General features: G+C 48.9%; 1 protein-coding gene across 1 annotated transcript in view; it reads right to left on the minus strand.

The window, feature by feature from the left end:
- Positions 1 to 1,148: 1,148 nt before the first annotated feature.
- Positions 1,149 to 21,293, minus strand: part of BRINP2 (BMP/retinoic acid inducible neural specific 2) — a 113,962-nt gene continuing 93,817 nt past the window's right edge. Inside the window, 5 exon segments of the mRNA XM_027612318.2 lie at positions 1,149 to 2,766; positions 2,768 to 3,161; positions 4,805 to 5,027; positions 7,614 to 7,850; positions 10,476 to 10,581. Coding sequence (XP_027468119.1) covers positions 2,044 to 2,766; positions 2,768 to 3,161; positions 4,805 to 5,027; positions 7,614 to 7,850; positions 10,476 to 10,581 — 1,683 coding nt within the window. The 3' untranslated portion in view covers positions 1,149 to 2,043.

The following is a 21,293-nucleotide window of genomic DNA, read 5'->3' on the forward strand; positions in this document are numbered from 1 at the left end:
CGTCAATACCCTACTGATGAAGATGATGTCTGCTGGTTCCATCTTCCACAGATGAGTGACTTGGTATAAATTCTCCAAAGCAAGCAGTGGCTGAGTAGAAATAGCCAGCCACCACCTGTGTCCACCCCTAGATCCTCCCGTCACTCTGGATTTCTACCCTAGAAGGCTTCAGGGGAATTGTGAAGAAAGAAATGCTGGAGGCTGCTTATCTACCAAGGATTTCAGGTCCTTGTGGGTTGAAATATGGTGCCATGATTAAATAGGATGCTGAATTCTTCTCTAGGCAACAATAAACATAGAAGGCTCTTGGGCACATAGACATGACCATCCTTTCTGTCTCCCAGTTCATTTTGTACCGGCTGAGATATAGCCTGGGTTGGGAATGGAATACTTAGTATGTATGTGGTGACTTCTGCCTGAAGAAAATGGGGGTCATCGTGCCTCTGCATTGTACTCGGAGCCTGTGGAGAATACACAGGGAAGTGGTTCTCCAAGAGATTTGCCATGAAATGCTCCTCAGACCACCCAAGGGAGGCACTATGGTGAGAATGATGCCTTATTCTGTGTGGTATATGTTCAACCTGCTTTTTAGGCTGCAAAAGTGGTCATCAGAGCGTATGGGAAACTCTCCTGATGTCCGCAGCAGCGTCGGCAAAAAGGAGCCCCCAGTTAGCAGGCATTTGCCCAGCACAAAGCCTGCAGTTCCCGTTGTGAGCAGGGACTTTGACGCTACTCTCCTGATAGTGGGAAATCCTGGTTGTAGGACCTGTGTTAGTTCTCATGCCTGGGGAAAGGGGCGGGGGTGGGGTGGGTAGCCAGGTAACTCTGGGAGAGTTCCGCCTCACTCCATTCCTCATTGAACAACTCCCACATACACACAGGCGTGCACACACACACACACACACACACACACACACACACACACACACAGTCTAGCCAGACATCATTCACTTGTGAAAGCATACGCTAATCAGCGCCCCCCCCACAGCAGTATCCACCATCCATGAATGCCCATGTATCACACAAAGAGCAATTAAAAAAAAAAAAAATCCCGGCAGCCCAGGGAGCTATACTTTTCTCCCCCCTCTTTTTCTCTCTCATTTTTCCCCTAAAAAAGGCCTTTTAAGAAAATATATTAAACCAGGTAAACTTTTACTCGTATGTTCATGTGGCTGGAGCAGATTGACAAAGAAAACAATCACAAAATAAATATTTTTGTTTTGTTTTGTTTTTAAAAAAGAACATTTTCCTATACATTGTCTCTTTCTAACTTGACAGAGCTGCTTTCTTGGACAGCATGGGTGCTGTTGCAAGAGAAGCCCCGGCTGGACCATGAGGGGAACATGGAGCAAAGTGGGGAGGCTGAGGAAGCAAGGGGGCCGGAGGGAGGGAGGGGTGGGGCGCAGAGCAAGCCTGTCTGCCTGCCCTTACGGTCCTGTGTCGGTGTCACCTTGAGTTTCTCAGGGGAGCCGGCTTGCGAAGCAGTCAGTGTCTGGGAGGGCGCAGCCGAGGCAGCATACAAAAAGTAAGAACCAACGTGGGGCATCACGAAACAACGCCATTTTAAGAAATTGGGTTAAAAAGAATACAAAAGTGACTCCACGGAGGGGGAGGAAGAGCTGCTTCTGTTCCTACAGAAGCCTCCTCTTGCTTTCTTGAATGATAAGAATCACTTTTCAGGATTTAGTTTCTCATGGTTTGGCTGGTTCTTTTATTTAATCTCTCCCTTAGCTCCTCTCCTTCGACTGCATTCATTTGAAAGCACCGACTTTACAGATTTGAGGCTGCTGAGTTGTAGCCTCCCTGTGTGAGTGTGTGCATGTGTGTGCACGTGTGTGCACGCGCACGCACATGGTGACTGTGTGTACGTGTGCAGTGGCGGTTTCTTTCTCTCCTGCCTGCTGAAGTCCCATCTGCTGGGTGCTGCAAGTCTCAAGGGAGAACCCTGTTGGCACTAAGGTGAGGGCTCAGATGATCTCTGCACCCTGGATTCACGGGTCACCCTGGACCACCTCCCTGCCCAGCACTGGAGCGGGGCCCCCATTAGCTACAGAGTTTGCCTGTCTCATACTCCACGGGGTTTGGCAGCTTGGAATTGAAAGCCCTCAGGGAGGACTGGATCCTGCCCACCTCGTTGTTGGCCAACTTGAGCCGATGCCGCAGCAAGCAGGAGAAAAGGTCAAGCCGGACTTTGCCGGGTGGAGAAAGCTGGTTTACCCGGTCCCTAAGCTCTATGAGCTGCAAGAGGGCAGAGTCCTGGGAACCTTGAGTGTATGGGTAGTCTAACTGGAGAATTAAGTCCCGGATGGCATCCGGGTCAAAGGGGAGGCTGTAGCCAAAGACCTGCAAGGTGTTGATTTTCATGTATCCTAAGTTCTTGGAGGGATCGGTCATCTCTAGGGGCTCATAGTAGATTGTCTCGTTGGAGCTATCATCCAGGGACTTGATTCGGCTCCGGAGGTAAACATGGACTGTCTCAAAGAAGGTCTTCCACCTGTTTCCCAAGGTGATAGTCCAGTTTTGGCACTGCGCGGCCGCGTCCACGTTAGTCCTCTCCCAGTCAGGGAAGCTGCCCTCACTCACGGGCATGAACCAGCTCTCAGAGTGGCTGCCCCCAAATGGGTTGACGTAGATGGCCATGACAGGCTCCAGGGTGCTGTTCTTGGTGAGGCAGATCTGCAGGGACAGGGCCAGCATCACATGCACCAGCCCCGGCTTGTACTTGTTGCTCTTGAGGGTGAGCAGCATGCGCTTCCTCCAGGAAGGGGTCGAACCAGCTGCCCAGGCGCATGTCATTGCTGATGAAGATGGAGTGCACCTCGATGCGGCTGTCCCGCTTCTGCAGCAAGTACTTCAGTTCCAGGTCCTGCAGGTCTGTCTCCAGCCCCAGAAAGTTCTCCAGGGACTCGGCCACCTCTGGCCGGCACAACCCCTGGGCCAGCACATAGCCTGGGTTACAGCCCCCACAGCGCGTGCTGTTGTCCAGGGCACAGTGGGCGCAGGCGGGCCCTTCCCCCAAGGCACACGGGATGGGGCCCTGGCAGGAGGACTGGTCGTAGGGGCAGGTGCAGCTGTGGCTCTGTTCCAGGAAGGTGCCGGGGAAGGTGCTTTCTCCGCAGTAGAGGAGGGACTGGACTCGATTCCACCAGTAGGACAAGGACCTTCGGGAAGGGAGGTAGAAATGAATAACGAGTCCGAGGAAGCACATTGCCGTCTCCCCTGAGGGTAGGAGGAGATTGACTAATAGGCAGGGAAGGTAATGAGAAAGATAAAAGCCCCAAGTTCTCTGAATGACGGAAACCCCCCACTGCACCACTTTGGAATGACTGAGTCAGGCCCAGAGCTCAGCGTCCGATGCATCGACACCAGAAACACTTGACATCAAACTTGCACTGGCAGCAGCCAGCCTCATCCCTCCCCAGTACCACCTCCTTCGCTTATTCCACAGCCTACAGAAGATTTCCCATAACCTCTGTATCAAAAACCCCTTCTGTAGTTTTCAGCCTTCTAGGTAAGTTTGTTGGACAACTGGAACGCCCCCCTTCCCAGCATCCCGTCAGTTTCTTTCCCACTTCTCTGGCCCTGCCCTTTCTATTCTTTCTGCTTCTATCACTCTGCCACCAAGAACAGGGATTTCCTACGGCTGGCCCCCTCTTCAGATTTACATCTCAGCCCCTCGGATACCTCCTCAAAGAGGTCTTCCGTGACACCCTTCTCAAAAGAACCACCCAGTCGCTCTCTGTTGTATTGCTCTGTTTTTCTGTAATCCACAGCAAGGATCAGGATGGGACATTATGGTTAGGGGTTACGTGACTTCTTGACAAGTGCCACGAGAGCAGGGATGCTGTGTGATTTGTCAGCATATTCTCAGGAACCAGCTAAGCACTGCAGAGTGATTTGTCGGAAAAAAACGAAAAGGAACCCCTCTCAAGAGCCTCTGCTGGTCTGAGCTCTCCACTCAGGCTTCCCTTCTTGCCGGTGCCTCAGTGAGAGAGGCATCCCTGGGTTGCAAGGCCGCTCCCCTGCCCTGCAAGGCTCCGCGCCTCAGTGCACCACTGCCATCTCTCCCACACAATCTGGCCGAGACTTCCTTCTCCAAGGTGGCTTTTCCTTCTGGCTCTTGCTTTTTACTAGACCATGCCTCTGATTTATGTTCCACGAACAAACATGAATTTAAGTGGCTGCCACATAGTTAAAATTTTATAGTTTTTATGTTTCTGTATATTTATTAGATCTTCTCAATGAACAAATACCCCCCCCAACACACGCACACATACACTGCTTAAAATTAGGATATGCAGTGTGCACTTGTTGAATCAATGGGCACCCGAGAGGATGGATGAGTGAGTGTCTCCGACTGGACAGCCCCGCTCTGCTCTCGAGGCAGCGGGGCCTCGCCTTCCTTCCCTTCTGTGACTGAGAGCAGTCACTTGTCTGAGGAAACCCACTGCGTGTATTCTCACCGTATACAGTTGGAGTGTGAGCTTCAACTCCACCCCTTTCTTTCCTAAAAAAACGCCTTAAAATAGAAATGGGTGAGAATTGGAGTATTATTAGAATAACATTGGAATCCACCATAATTTATATAGAAGTAAAATTAGCCTCTCTCTGTTTCCTCTCTCTCACTTCAGACACAAGTCATAATTGAGCAGGACACACAAGGGGGTGCAGACAGCAGGGGAATCTCAAGGCCTCATGTGGGTCCTCGTGGCCGGATCTGCCTCGTTGGATAGAGGGCCCCCCCAGCCTCAGCAACTGTGGTGGAAGGTGCTGAGCCCGGGTCCCCGGGGGCAGGGAAGCTCACCTCTCCTTGGGCAGGCGGAAGCGAGGCTGCCGGTGGCAACGCTTGCAGAGGTTGAAGAGCCGGCGGACAATCCGATGGGTCTTCTTGAACAGCAGTTTCAGGCTGGTTCCCAGCTGCTGGTAGCGGTGCTGAAGGCTGGTGTCCACGGCCCAGAACTGGGAGACGGCCGTGGAGTTGAGGAACCTGTCATCAGGCAGCCTTTTCAGCAGGGCCTGGAATTCCTCTGCGGGCAAGGACACAGAGCTGAGCTCAGAGGGTGTCATGCAGACCCTGGGGGGAGGAGGGCGGGCAGGAGGGCACCCTCCAGACCCAGCCAGCCCTGGCGAGTCCCTGCCCCAGGAAGGAGGTTTTCCCATCCCCTCTCCCAGGCCCTTTTATATATTTCTTTTTCAACAGCTTTATTTGGAAAATAATTAACATACCATAAACTATAGCTTTGGGATTCTTTTCTCTCTTTCCTGTCCCTAATAGGCTTCTGAATTTCAAGCCCGATTTCTGTCACTGCCCAAGCAGGCCAGAGGGGCTGCTTTTGCCTAGGACCTTGGGATGCGCCACTTCCTCCCTTTGTAACTCCTTATACGTCATTCGCAACTACCATAGTTCAGTCCTCTTCAGTCACACCACAGACACCCTGGGGAAGGTGTAGGGGCAGCCACCAAGGGAAGAGTGCCCAGCAGGTACTGTGGACACAGGGAGACTGAGCGCCCAGCTCAGAAAGCTTCTTAGAAAACTACCAGTCCCTGAGCCCAGCCTCTCCCGTCCACATCCTTCTCTCGGACTTTGGAACACGCTTCACCTCTTTCAAGCTTCAACTCTTGGCAGATTCCCATTCTTTCCTATGGCTAATCCAGAAGCAAGATGCTCCCTGGTTCTTGGTGCCTACTGCACGTCTGAGTTCTCAGAGCTTCCTGGGCACAGCATATTTGCTGAATTCATGCTCAGACCTGCTTTTACTTGGGACCTGTGGCCACTGTCTCCTGGCGGGGGTGCCAGATAGCCCTCATTTACTCATTAGCAGTAAATAACTCATGGTGGTGAGAGCCCGACGTCATGTCCCACAGGAAGCGGCACTGAACATGTCCCACCATCACAACTCCAGCGCAGCTGGGGTTGTAGGGACCACAATGTTCTTCGCAACTAACTGCTATGTCTGGGACTTGAAATGACAATGCCTGGGGCCCCAGCTCATTCTCATTTCTCAAGCACCTGGTATTCATCCCTCTCTCCCCCCTTCCGCAGTGGTCAGAGAATCATACCTAGTGATGACATTAACAACTAACATGTACATAGTTCTTTTTTTTTTTTTTTTTTTTAGAGACAGAGAGAGGCAGAGAATCCCAAGCAGGCTCCAGGCCCAGTGCAGAGAGCCCGACATGGGGCTTGATCTCACCACCCTGAGGTCATGACCTGAGCCGAAATCAAGAGTCAGACGCTTAACTGACTGAGCCACCAGGTCACCCCTCATACTTCTTTTTCTAAAACAGTCAAGCTCACAAAAGAGCACAGGGAGTAACAGGATAATCTAGGTGCCCACCACCTAGATTTGGCCATTTTGCTATATTGGCTTCAGTCTTTTGTTCTGTTTCGTTTTGTTTTTTTGAGAAATAAGGCAAAGAAAATATATAATCAAAGGCCCTAAACTTCCCACCTCTCTCCCTATCAATGTAACCACTCTCTTGGATGTTTTATCATTATCATATATTTCTTCACATTTTCTGCAAACGTATTTATCTGTAAAAATATTAAGTACTGGCTAGTATGTTTTTAAGCATCATATAAATAGTGCTAAATACATCTTATATTTAATACATATTATAGTATTATATTGATATAATATGTACATATGATATATAAGCTTTTTCATTTTGCTTTGTTTTACCCAACACTCATTTAGTGTTGAAATGTATGAATGTACCAGAGTTATTTATACATTAATTTATCTATACTATCCCACATGAGGCTTCCATCCACCATTATGATCACTTTCCCTCTTTTACAGATGAGGAAATGGGGGTATTGTGAAGCTGCATACTTAACACGAGGTCATAAAACTGGTCAGTAACAGTTTGTCTAAGTCTTTGGAGGCTGCTCTCAGAAAATGCCACACACTGGGTGGCTGATAAACAGCAATTTATTTCTCACAGTTCAAGAAGCTGGGAGTCCAAGCACGGTCAGGTTCTGGTGAAGGCCCTCTTGCCGGCCACGTGGGGCTAACTCTTGGCTGTGTCTTCATGTGGCGGAAGCAGAGAGGGATCTTTCTGGGGCCTCTTTTATAAGAGCACTAATCCCTTATCACCTCCCAGAGGCCCCACCTCCCTGGGCACTATATTTTCAACATATGAATTTTGGGGGACACAGACGTTCAAAGCATACCCAGAACAAGGACTCAAAACCAAGTCCTGAATCTCGATCTCAAGGTAACACTGATATTCGTTATACCCGCAACAAGCCATAATCAGCATGTACTGGGTGCCTCCTAGAACTATTCTACGTACTTCATTCATTCAACAAATATTCCTTGTGCACCGTATGTGCAGGCACTGTGCACAGGCAAGTCCTACGCCCTTAAATATATTCACCTGAACTTATTAAGTCCTTAAAACACATCTCTTTGGTAGGGGTTATGTCTATTTGCATCGACAACAAAAGATAACCACTCAAGAGTTGAGGTGGTGATATAACCTGCTAGGGGTCACGGAGACAGGAAGTGGACGAGCCAGGGTCCACGCTGAGTTCCCACATTCTAGTCCTGCACCTCCCGGCCATTCCCCAGTGCTAGGGAGGAAACGTAGGCCAGCCGACTGCTCACCTGATTCCTCAAACTGCCGGTTGTGGGTCACCCAAGAGTCCTGGATCTGCAGCAGGCTGTCCTCCATGGCCTGGATGTCAGCGTCGGGACAGTTGCATTCCGGGAAGGTGAGGCTGCACTTGCACCAACAGTCATTCCCCCTGCAGACAAGCTCGCCCTCGGAGCTGCACGTGATGTAGCTGAGCGCCGCGGCCACAAAGCGCTCACGCAGGTACTCAGGCAGCAGCACCTGAAGGCCTAGGGGAAGGACATGTCAGGGAATTGTGGAGTAGGACCAGTGGGGACTCGGTTTCCCACACTCAAGGCTGCAGGATCCCCAGCTGGGGTTCTGCAAACTTGTGCATTCTGGGCCCAAGAATGGTTGGTCACCCCAGGGCCTGACCCTATGGAGCTGGGTGGGTAAAAAGGGTTATGCTGCCCCCCGCCCCCCGCCGTGACAGGTGGGAGAGCATCTGAAAATGCAGATGAGGAGCATCAAAGCCCAAGGCTTAGTCGAACCCCTCACATCAGCCAAATCGAAAGCACACGTATCATATGCATGGCCTTATTGGCTATGCATCAGCATTTCTAGGACAGAAACGGGAAGATGTTTCAGATAAAAGAAGAGCTTACAGCCCTCATGGGGGAGGAATCAAGGCTCAGCGGGCTTTTCGCTCTGCTTCTGAGTGCCATCCTGGTTGTGGTTTCACTGAGCTGAGCAGCAGACATCCGAAGATGTTAGGCTGACCCCCCTCCCGGGCCTCCCACCCCAGCCCTGATGACCAAGGAGGCTGCTCTGGTTAGGAAGTGGGACAGGTGTTGCTGGTACGAGCAGCCAGGCACCACACCAAGTACTCTGCAGATATGATCACAAGTAACATCCTGGGCATACTGAGGCTCCTCTAGGTGAGGAAATCTGAGCCCAGTGGCCACAGTGACCTGCCCAAGTCACAGTGCTAGTGAGGTTGGCTTGGTGTCAGACCCTGTCCCTGGTACCATTGGGTCACACTGTGTCACTGGGACTAGCTGCCTGTCTCGATACGCTTTAACTCTTAAGGAGATTTGAAAGTTAGATGGTGGTAGGCATCCTAAGTTCAGTCAAGCCTGGGCAGGTATGAATGGCTCTCAGCTCTCTTTTCTAATTAGCTGCCTCTGATCTTGGGTATAATCCACTAAATTGCTCCAAGCTTCAGTTTTCCTACCCATCTGTGGTGGATATTAGTTTACCAGTAGCAGAATATACTCCCGATTCAGCTTCAAGCCACACAGGGTGGCTGTTGGAAGCATATCAAGAGATGAATGAAGGACAGGCATGCCTTTGGAGGCAGCCTGGGCCAGGTTCGAGGTCAGACCTGCAAGAGGCTCCCCCAGTAGGGGCATTGTGAGAGACTGTGCCAGGAGAGTGAGGGACAGAAGAACTTCTGGATACCATGGGCTCCCCTCTCCTCAAACATCTGCCAGCTCTTTATTGTCACACCCTTGACCTTGTCCTTGGCGGGAAATCAGAGAGCATGAAGTATGTATCCCAGTCTCAGCAGACCTCAGAACCTAACTCAGAACTACAGTAGCAGTGGATGTCCACTGTTCTTGTTTGAGAGCCGCCTCCTATTCTGCACTGCTCTTAAATTCTCCTTTCTTGATGTTGTGCCCATAGTTGGCACTTGAGCAGCCCACCCCACACACCCTGTCCACACACTTGCTTTCGACACACACCCTTCCAAGTCCTTTCTCTTCACCTCCCCCTTTCCCTCCCTCCTCCTCACCATAACATTCCCATTGCTATAAAATAAGTGCCCCGAGCAATGTCTGCATGAGTGATGGGCTATAAAATTAAATGGCATAAACTATTCCAAATGAACCACCAGACATTCCGAACTTCACTCATCGCTAATTTCCAGACACAAACCCAGCCTATTGAGGGACACAGGAGAAGAGGGATGCTGATTGCATAAGGGGGCTCTAAAGAAAGGAGTCTTTTACTCCTTTTTATTATATATTCCTTAGATTCCGAAAGCGCTGATGGGCTGCATCTGGCTCAGGTTGCCTGGAATTTGTAATCGTGGATCCTGGGTGAGGGCTATTGATTTTATAATACCAAGACAATAATATGTTAAACAGAGTCCAATTCAGTTAGGCCTTAAGAAAAATGAACTTTTCCCATTGCCAAACAGCTCTGTCTGAATCAGTTCGCATAGCCCTGGCCCAGGATGCGTGGGGGACAGGCAGTAGGAGCTGAGCGCCTCCCCTGAACCTCCCAGCCTCCAGGCCTCATGCCGCCCCCGTCTTTTTGCTTTCCTGTTAGCGAGCCTGTTTTGTCCAGTTCTGTCTCCAGTGGGGGCTCCCGTTCCTCGCAAACTGTTCTCCTGGCTTTGATCTCCCATGGGAGATGACAGACTAATCACAGAAAGTAGGGACCACTCTCAGGGTAACCAGTGACCCCAGAGTTTGTAAAGCTCTCAGCTGAGCTAGAGGTGGTGGCCCCATAACCACTCTGCAAAGGCTAGCTGTTCTCCAGTGTGTCCTTAGGACAAAGCAGAGGGTTCTTTGGGCAACAAAGGAGATCATCAAACTAGGGCAAGGTATGGATGTGGTATTGCTGTAGGATAGTGACAGGGGTCTTGGGAAGGACTACCACGTGGGAGGGTATGGGTGTCGAGTGGTATGAACAATGGTCTTGGGGGCAGGATAAACCATGTCAGAAAATTTCCCAGAAGAATGAGGGAAAGTTGTTCCATACAGGTCCCAGAACTCCTGGTGGTTCTGGTCTTCCGAAGGGTTTAGCCAAATGAGGCACCCAGGACTTTTTCCTGCTCCTCGGTGATACAAGCTTCTCAGCAGGTGTGAAAGGTATTGACAACCCATCCCCATCACAGGACGGCTTACCGAGCAACTGCACTTTGTTCTCTGGACTCTGTACCAGGACAGAGCTGACCGAGTCCAAGTTGTCGTAGTTGCTGCAGCCCAGAGGGCCGGTCCTGGTCTCCGTGACCTGGAGAAGAAGGGCACGGTGTGGATTTAGCTACCAAGTGGAGACCATCCCTAGGCACTTCCCTCTCCAGCCCTCCGATCTCAGGCCCCGTGTCCTGTCCTTGACCAGCCCAAGAGCGCATGTGTCTCCCTTCCCCGGGGGCATGAAGCCCCCCTTCTCCTTGTTCTAACACAGTGAGTGGTTGGTGGCGGAGGGTGACTAGTGGCAGGTTGTACACAGTGCGAGGCTTTCCGAGGGAGCCGGAGGGAATTCGCCTCTGGGAAGAGACACTTCAACGTAGGCAGAGGAAGCTGGACCTCTAAGCCTGAGTGCCCCCCTTCTCCTCCCACAGAGGGAGACAGGAGGCCAGATGTGGGCGCTGTCAGCCGGCTGGCGAGCCCAGCTGCATCCACTCGACGTGGTGCTCGCAGGCTTTAGGGATCCCGAAGATGAAAAGCACTAGAGAAATATGAGTTATGAGTATTATTATTAGTATTAAACATTTAAGTCCCACCTCGGCACTGAGACGTCCTTAGAGAAAATCAGCCATGGGCTTACTGCATATTTTAATATGTATATTAAATATACATAAACTCTTATAGCCATGTAATATTCCAAAACACCACAGAATCATTTTAAAATATTATAAAGTTGGCCTATCCATTTTTCCTTGATGTTTTTAAAGTATAAGATGAAAAATGGGGAGCTTTAAGTGCACTAAAATAATTCCCCAATAAGAATGATGGGGACCCGCGGCCCCTTCTTCTCAGGATCTCCGAAAGCTTTGCCAACAATCAATCAACCAATCAACGAGTATTTATTGAGCAGCCACTGTTCAATTCCGTACAATTCATCAAACACTCATAGAGCACCTTTCCTGGAGTTCTTCAAGGAGTCGGCCCTGATACCTCTGACCTTCTCTCCTGGTTCCAGGCACCTCTGCTCTGCAGCAGGCATAAAAGTTGCAGTTTTCCATCCTTTTCTGTAAAGATGTGGTTCAATTCTAGGTCCTCCACACACTAAAGGCTCCACGGGACTAGGCTCATATTTATTTTGTTCACCATGTTGTCAACAAAGATGAATGCAGTGCCTGGCACATAGTAGACACTCAATAACTTAGAGCATGTGTAATATGTCCCCGGCTTTGGGGGGTGGAGAGATGCGCAAGTTACGTGCTGTGTCCTCCAGAAAATTGCACCCTGTGGGGAAGGCAGGTGCATATGCAACTGGCGGAGATGCATCCAAGCCGAGCAGAAGCCAGGTGTCAACGCGCACTGAGGCAAACAGAGCCCTAAACAAAGGGAACACAGGGGAAGCAGCAGCACAGGAGGCTCAACTGAGCTGGTCCTTCAAGATAAGTAGACGTCTTATTGAATCACTATATTGTACGCCTGGAAGTAATATAACACTGCATGTTAAGTATACTGGAATTAAAATAGAATAAAAAGTAAAATGAAATAGATAAATAATAAAGAGAAGTAGAAGCGGGCAGGAAGAGAAGGGAAGGAAGGTACTCTGAGAACAAGGACAAGGGGCAGTGTGAGCTAGAACACACAGGCTTGAGCGTGTGGAGTGAAAAGGTCCAGCACCCTGCAGGTTACCAGCGGGGGAAGTCACCAGGTGAAGAGCAAAGTAGAAATGACATTTTTAAAGAGAATTTAGGATTTTTAGTCTTAAAAAATAGTCATGGAACAGAGCAATTACATGAAGTATGGTTTGACACTGACTGGAAATAGAGTAGGGAGACGGGAGAGAGCCTCGTGACTGAAGGTATTCTGAGAAGGCTTCATGGAGATGAGCCATGAGGGATGAATAGGGATGGAGGGGAAGGAGGAGAGAATTAGAAGAAAAAGAGGTGATTACAAAGACCAAGGGGCAGCCTTGGCAGATGACAAAAAGGGCCCATAGAGGTAATGGAAGGTGCTGTTCACCACAGGCGCACACATTCAAAAGAGCATCTCGGTAAGCTTTCAGAAAGGGAAAATAATTGTGTGCTAATTGGTCTGTTGACAGTGCACGAAAAGTAGCCAAACCCAGCCCGAATAAAGAATGGGACCAAGAGCATGACAGGGGCAGGAACGACCTCTCTACAGTGGTAAGTTCATCCTCCAATGTCATCCCATTTAACCTTCACAGAAACTCTGAGACAAGTCTCACTACTATCACTCTCCGAAGAAGGAAACCAAGGTTCAGAGAGTTACGGTGCCCGAGGCCGCAGAGCTGTGAGTAGCTAAAACAGGATTTTAATGTTTGAATCCTCAGTTCCATCAGTGTTCCTCCTGTCTCCTGTGAGGGCGTGTCAAAGGACTGCAGAAAATAAAGTGAGTCAAACCCCTCTGGATGACATCACTTCTAAAAACAAGTATAAACTGAGCAGTTCATCCAAAATAGTTCAGTGATCTGCCCTCTCTTCAGAATATGAACACCGGGCAAAACAAATTGTACAGACCTGAGACCACAGTATCCTCCTGTTACAGATGAGGAGACCTTGGCCAGACAGGTGAAATGATTTATTCAGGGTCACACATCTAGTTACCTGCAGGGCTAGGATTCATTCAACTCATGCACACCTCCTTTCACTCTCTCATTTATTCACTTAACAACTCCGCAAGGAGCAGCCAGAACTCACCACGAGTAAGGAACAGTCACTGCCATCAGGAGGTTAGAGACAAGTAGAAACGGTCTCTATAACCCCAGCATTCGGGCTGTTACACGTGGGCCTGCCTCCCTGCACAGGTGGGCACTGGTTGCTGAACAATGACTCTGTATTGAGTGAGTGGGTGATGGGCGCTCGGTCCACCCTGCAGTGGGAGGGCAGGGCCAGGCTTCCTTCCAGGGAAAATGTCTGTGAGAGGAGCCATGGCCGAGGACTAGCCCAGCTCTTCTGGAGTGGGCTGGACGGAAGGCAGGGTGGAATGGTGGGTGAGATAGTGGGTGGGGTGGTATCTAGGCCACTGGCCTTTCCCCGCCTCCGGGTAAGCTGGCCACCACCCAGTCACGGAGTTCTGCGCTGGCTTTGCCATCCTCCCGCCCAGGCCTGAGTTGGTTGCTCACCAGCAGCAGGTCCAGGCAGGGAGGGAGCTACATGCCGTATGGAAGAATAGGATGACCCGCCAAGGAGGAGAACAGCGAACAGCCACTCTCCTCTCCTTTACCCCCCACAATCCCTCCCTGCATACCACCAGTCCTGCTGCTTCCCCACCACCGGCACCATCTTATGCAGCATTCGGGCTGGCTCTGATGCTGTTTTCTGACCTTGACTTTGCTGTTCCCAAAGGTCAGTTCCACCAGAGGACAATCAGTTAGGTCAGTCATGGAGAGGCTGTGGGTAGCTTCCCTTTGTCAATTGTGGCATGAGGACAGGAATGAGGAAGAGACAAAGGCTATGATCCCCATGCCCATTCCCGTAGAGGGAAGGAACCAAGCCAGATCTCCGAGAAGGAGGAAGGCTCACTCAGATGACGCTAGATCCCAAAGTCACGGCTCTCTCCACTGCCATTCTGCTTTGAGCCACCTCTGTCCTTCTTAGAGAGATGAGGAGATGGGAAGGAAAACAGGACCTGGAGAGGGTCCTCTTATAGATATTGCCTGGGCACTGGTTTGATAAGCCGGATGCCTGAAGACCCCTTCCCCCAAGCGATGAAGAGTCCCAGAGTCTCTGGAGGGGGAGTCCAGAGAACGCTGTGCTTTCCCTGCTGCAGAGGCAGCAGCTTTGGCAAATGACAAAAAGGGACCGTAGAGGTAATGGAAGGCGCCGTTCACTCAGGCGCACATGTTCAAAGAGCATCTCGGATAAGCTTTCAGAAAGGGAAAATAATTGTGTGCTAATTGGTCTGTTGACAGAGACTGTCCTGCCTTCAGAAAGCCCTGATGGATCTCAGGTTCATTAGCACATCCAATTTTCCATAAATACCAGATCATGCCAACCCTCCTTCCAGTGAGCCTGCTCTCCTCCCCTGGCCCTTCGCTCCCCCACTGCTCTTGTCCTACCTAGAGAGACACCTGCAAAGCTAAGAGCATCTAAAATGGCCTTCTCACTGTGAGTGATAGGGCTGGGCAGGGGGAGCACAGCCAACAGTGTGTGTGTGCTTAAAAGAGCTGCAAATTGAATCCCAGGTTGCTGTGCTGAGGAATTCAGACAAGCCTTTTTAAGGATGCTTTGTGAGAACCGCTCCTTTTTGCTCTCCTGGGACCCACCTCAAGTTTTGTGTGGGCTCTTTTCAGTAAGCTCTGGAACATATCAAACCAAGTCCTTCCCCCACCTTCGATTAGGTAGAGGATAAGCTGCCACTGAGCAACAGGCTCCTCTGCAAACAGCTCTGGTCCCTTCCCAGGGGTCGTGGACAGCAGGTACGGTCGATGTATCCAGCCCTTTACAGTTTGCAAAGTGTTTTCATGTGAACTATGTCATTGGGTGTCACCCCAACCCTATGGCAGAGACACGGGTGGATTCACAGTATTTATCAGCAGGTAAGACCGGAGTGTGCGGACTAATCAGAACAGGTACCAGCGGTGGTACCAAAGCAGCATTCTAGAGGCCTCCTGAGGTCCATTCGCCCTTTGGTTACCATCAAGGGGAGATCTGGGGGCTCCAAGGGAGGGATAAAGGCAGTTAAGGTGGCACCCAGGGGGTTGGGTGAAGACTGTTTACCAGCTGTCATGAGAGTGGTTTAATATTCTAATAATTGGCATGGCCACAGCAGCTGAATGTAAGCCGTGGCCACAGGGGAGTCAAATCATCGGTAACTCCGTGTCCTGGACTTCACGGACTTCTCAAGGTCATAAAAATGATGAGCACCAAGGCCGAAACTCAACCCCAAGGCTTCTCACTTGAGCAGGTTTGTTTCCCACTAAGCCGGGCAGCCTGCTTTCACCTTTCAAGCATTTTACTGAGTGTCTCAGCACATGCCAGCCACCGCGAAGGGACCTGGAACCGCGTGCAGGCTGCAGAGTCCCTCCTGCTCTAAGCCCTCCCCCCATACCTGTGGGCATGGGGAGGTGGCAGTGGGGATGTCAACAGCTGCAATGTAACGTGACAAATCCTGTAATGGAGCTGTGTACTGATCAGGGTCAACCTTGCAACCGAGTGGGCTGTTCAGTGGGGTCTCAGAGGAATGTGTCAGATAAACAAAAGGGGCCAGCGTGCCTCTCTCTCCATGTTGGTGAAAAAAGTGGCTAACAAGGGGTAGAAAGTAAGAGTGCTCCTGCTTTGAGAAATAAGAAACAGGCAGATGTGCTGGAGGATTTTTCCTTCACCAAGGCTGAGCAGGTGAGCAGAACCCCTCATGCCACCCACCTCGATCCAGAATCATGACAATGCTGGAAGCCAGCTCTACTATTGCAAAGGCTTGTTCAGTAGAGGAAAGTGGGGTGGCAGGTGCTGCAGTGCCCACGAAGGAGTGTTAGTTAGCAGGGATGCGTCCAGCCTACTGGCCCCTGCTCTATGGATCTGGAAAAGTATGTTAGAGCAAAGAAATGGCTTTGGTGGAACACTTTACAGCCAGGACAGAATGGACGGGTCAACCCTATCAAGTGAGCAGAGTGGTGGGATAGGGCTCCGAGACCTCCCTTGGCTCCTGGTTTAGCATGTGTTCTTGGACAGATACGTGGTTTTCTAGACCTCACTAAGCTCTGTGAGGATAAGGACCTAGAGGAATGGAAGTAGGAGAAAACACTAAATGATCCTTGTTTTCTCATGATTCTCTGAATTGCATCCCACGGGGAGAGCACATTGCACTCCTCAACAGAGAAAACTCCAGGCTGATCAATCCCATGGAACATGAATTATTATCTCACACTCCATGTGTGATTGGAGGAATTCCAAAGAGAGCCTTGCAAGGATGGTGGCCACTCCACTTTTGCGGAGATGGGCAGGGGCTCCGGTTCTGGAAAGTGCATCTGCAGGCCCTATAATAGATGTGGCTTTGGGTGCCTTCCCATCCCTCACTCTACCACCTGCAGGCTTTGCCAAAGAGATGAGTCCAGTAAGCCATATTTGAGACTATGTATTAGACTCTTTGTATGGGACTAAAGTGGACCTTGAACCAGATTTTTTCCTCCAGGGAATTTAGAACTGTGATACTGAGAGAAAAAATTTAAAGGGTGGTGGTGGACATCCTTAAAATTCAGAATAAATAACTATCAACCACTTATTATGTGCCAGGAATGGAGAATACAACAATGAATGTGAGTGGTTCCTGCCCTGATGGCACCGGCTGAGAGAGCAAACAGACAGACAGTGTTCAGTGTGGGCCTGAGTCAGCTCCAGAGCAAGGCAGAGCTAAATGTAAGCTGGAGTCACTGGTGTACAGAAAAGTCTAGAACAAACAAAGGAAAGAACTTGGACAGGAGAATCAGAAGATGAAGCAGATGAAGAAAACAGATGGCATGTGTTCCAACAAGAAACAGAGACTGTAACCTGGGCGTCTCACTGCCCTTTTACAAGACCCATGTGTCTGGAAGGTATTTAGTGTCTTTTTTTTTTTTTTTTTTTGGTATTTAGTGTCTTGTCCTTAGAGATCTGTGATAGTCTTCACCACAGTCCTCTTGATAAACCACCTTTATGCTCAAGGGACTTGAGTAGCTTTGTTTCTTTCAACTAAACATGCTTTCTGTGCCCTTGTACACACACTAAGAACCTAACCTATGTGGAAAACAGGGTCAGTGACTCCAGTCAACAAACCTTTACTCATTACCCATACTGTGGCAAGCTCTGTACTCTCACTGGGAACCAAAGATGAATAAGATCCAGTCCCTCCCACAAGGACCTCATAGTCTTAGAGGTCACCATGTTAGCTAGCAATTATAGTTCAAATGATGAGCCCTATAAAAGAGGCACGTGCTTAAGACACTGAAGAAAAGCAGTTAACTACTTGGGGAGTCAGAAAAGGCTTCACAAAGAAGTAATCTTTTTGACTTGAGCAAAGGGTGAGGGAAAGACACTTAGGTAAACAGACAAGCAAAACCAACAGCAGGTGCCAGGGATGTGAGTACATGTGAATAAAAGACAACTCGTTAAATAGGACTGGGTTACATGATAGAAATGGTAAGTGAAGTGTTGAGGCGGGAAATGGGTTGAAAAGAGACAAAAGAACAGTACAGATAGATCTTCAATGGCTTATGGTTTTGTTATGAAGAGGAATTGTTATTTTTCAAGCTCCAATTGTGCTGTGGCTCACACATTCTATATATTTTCTTATTTGAGGCTCACAGAAATCCATCGAGGTAAAAAATATTCTAATTATTCAACAGTTTTAAGGGTGAGAAAACCAAGGCTCAGAGTAGTTTGGCAACTTGCTCCTAGCCCGCCATGAGCAAAGACTCTTGGGTGCGATCCGATGTTCTTTCCATTGCGTCACACCGTCCCAGGGCTGGGGTGTGGTGGTTTAAGCAGGGAGAATGGTACATGATGATTTGCATTTGGTGCAAGCAGCAGAGAGGGTAAATCAGGGAGAAGAGCTGAGAATGGAGACAGGAAGACTAGTTAGAAAGATATGCAAGAAAATCAGGCAGGCGTTGATCAGCTCCTGATTTAAGGGGATGGCAGATGCATGAGGAGGCAGCAAAGGGTGTATTGTAAATACATCCAATGCAGTGATGAGAACGATGGACCGTGGAGTCTGAGGCAAACAGGCAAATGAGGCCATGATAGAAAGTGAAAAGTTGGTCAGGTCAAAGGATAGGAAGAAACATTAATGGGACCTTTGAGTCGTTGATCCAGACCTACCTTTCATTTCTAGACAAGATCAACTCTTCTCCACCTTCCACAGATCCCACTCAAGACAGGACTGAAGGGGAAAAGGGGCTTCCCCAGAGTTCTATCTTCTTGGTCAAACCCAGTCTATGCTACTAATAGTCTTCTTTCATCATTTTAAGCTGCCTAAGAGACCAGCCTCCCAAGTGTACCCTAAATCCTTGTTAACTTCAGCCATTGTCCTGTCTCAGACTCTCACTCCAGACACAGTACATCCCTGATCGGACCTCTTCTCTTCAGGTAACGTCCATCTTGCTCTCTCAGTCTCCTGATCGGTCTTCAGCCACATCCTCTATAGCCTTGGTCTCTTCTCAAGAGTCCGCTTCATCTTTTTGTGTTAGCCACAGCCCAGCAGATGCTGCAGACAGGGGTTCCCTTGCAGTCTTCTCTAGTGGTGGGTGCTGCTTTTGCAGACCTCACATTGCTGGGCAAGGCAGTGAGGGGGTCAGCCACTGTGCTATCCTGGACACTGTTCCTCCTTCCTCTCGAGCCATCTCTGGCTCCTTTGAAGCCAGAACCATCAGGACTCTATCACCCATGATCCCTCCTTGTTGTTGTCTATTTTTCTTATTAGTCCCCTTGATGTGTTCGGGATTTCCAGTATTAAGCTTGCTTACCACTGCCTTTGTATCGTTCCTGTTGACCTCATTATTCACAGAAAACCCTTTAGTTTTCAGTTCTCCAGCCTTCTCACCTCTCCTCCTAATCTTGGCCTCCAGCCCCATCTTAGCCATCCACACTCATGGTCATGTCCAGAGCCACTTTTTTTCTAATAGCACTCCTCACTCTAATCTCAGTATTAAAACATCACACACTTGCACTTCCTCTGGTCTCTTCCCTCTAACAAGTCATCAAACCTACTTCCAATCTTTTGACCTACCAACTTTCCAACTTTCACCTTCTACCATCCCTTAATGTCTCAAATCCCTTGGTTCATGCACTATAATCACTGCTTTGTGTATACTCTCAATTTCCCTGCTTCTTTTTTCTTTCATCTCACACACACACACTTTGTTCAATCCAACTCTCCACCTACTCCATGCCTGCCTGTACTTGAAGTGCCAAATGTAGCTGGTAAAACTCAGCTATGCTGACTGGTCCCATGTTATAATTATGACCATGGATCTCAAATGGGCCCTCAGGGCTGCCCAATAATCCACAATAATTTATCTAGTAGTTGAAACATCTAACTCCTACTCTTCTGAAACCATTTCCTACCTTCTTTTCTCAACAATTCCTTCTCCTTCCTTTTAGCCAAGGACTCCAAGTCTTGTGTCATCAAGGAATTGGATCAACCAGACAAGGACATCCGCATCTTCCCACCACATCTACATCCTACTGTGTGGTGTCCTGTGCACCTGAATGCTTCCTGCTACGAAGGATGAAATGTTTAAGCTCCTAGGTAAGACCTACCCCTCCACGGAATATCAGCCTCTCCTGCCTACCCATTTGCTTTTGCAATTGCCTTCTGTCCTTCCTGCATCATCATTTTCTCCCTCTCTCCTGAATCATTTCAATCAACACGACAAGATTCAAATATCTCCCATCTTAAAAACAAAATCTCCACCTCTCTTGACCTTCCACTACTCTCCAGCTATCACCCATTTTTTTTTCTGTTTGCCTTTACAGCAAAACCCTTAAAGAACTGTCTCTACTCTGATTCCTCACTTTGCTTTCTCTCTTGAACCTTCTATACTCAGCCTTTTGTACCTGTCATGTCACTGAAACCACTCTTATCTAGGCTGCTTGTTACCTCCATGTTGCCAGATTGATGGTCCATTCTCTGACTGCTTCACAGCATCTAACACAGTTGGCTGCTCCTTCTTTTGTGAAACACTTGCTTCACACAGTCTTGTGATAGGACTTTGGTTCTCTCCATACCTTTCTGCCTGGTCTCAGCCTCCTCTGTTGGATCCTCCCCCTTTTCCCATTTCTGAATATTGCTATGCTGCACAACTCAGCCCTTGAGCTGCTTTACTGGCTACATTCACTCCTCAAGTGATCTCATCTCATCCTTTCCCATAGTATTAAATACCAACTACACATGTGTATATAGTTGTATGCCAAATCTATATCTCCGATCATGACCTTTCTCTTGAAATCCTAGTGTTTCTATCCAACTGCCTGTTAGCTATCTCTACTTGGATGTCTAAGAGGAATGTCAAACTCAATGTGTCTAAAACCAAGCTCTTGATGGTGCTTCTTTCAGATAGGCACCTCCCCCAGCATTGCCATTCTCAGTAAACGGAATCACTGTTCATCTGGTTGCTCATGCCAAAAATCTTGTAGTTAATCTTGATTCCTTCTTCTAATTTATTAGCTAATCCTGGAGGCTTTACCATCAAACTCTATCCTGTATCTGCCAACTTCTCACGACCTCTATAGAGCAGCTTTGTCTGAGCAGGCCACCATTGTTTCTTCCCCTGACCACTGCATCAGTCTCCACGATCCCTCTTTCTCTTCTCTCCCTAATCAGTAATGCCCTCGTGATCTTAACATCCTTTATTGATCTCTGTCTCAGGCAATCTACCACCAGGGGGGTGAGAGATAAAATTTTCTCTGTAGGCTCATCTCCCACTTCACCCCTCTTTTGACTACACTCCAGCTACATGACACAGTGTTTCTGGACCATAACAAGTACACTCCCACTTTGGGGCAATTGAACCTGCTCTCACTCATGATACCCATGTGGCCCCCTCCCTCCCTTCATTCAGATCTCTGCTTAAATGGCATTTCTTCAAACAGGTCCATCACTCTCTTTCCTCTTCCCTGGCTCTGTCTCTTCATTTCATTAATCCCACCTGACATTATATATTTAATTCATGAGGTCTCCATCACTAGAATTTAAACTTCATCAGGGCAGGGACTTTATATGTTTTGTTCACTCTGGGATTCTCAGTAGCCAGAGCAGTGCATGACACATAACAAGTGTTCAATAAATATCTACTGAATGAATAAATAAATGAACAAAACTTCCTTC

The sequence above is a fragment of the Zalophus californianus genome, chromosome 10, assembly GCF_009762305.2.
Source record: "Zalophus californianus isolate mZalCal1 chromosome 10, mZalCal1.pri.v2, whole genome shotgun sequence".
NCBI lineage: Eukaryota > Metazoa > Chordata > Mammalia > Carnivora > Otariidae > Zalophus > Zalophus californianus.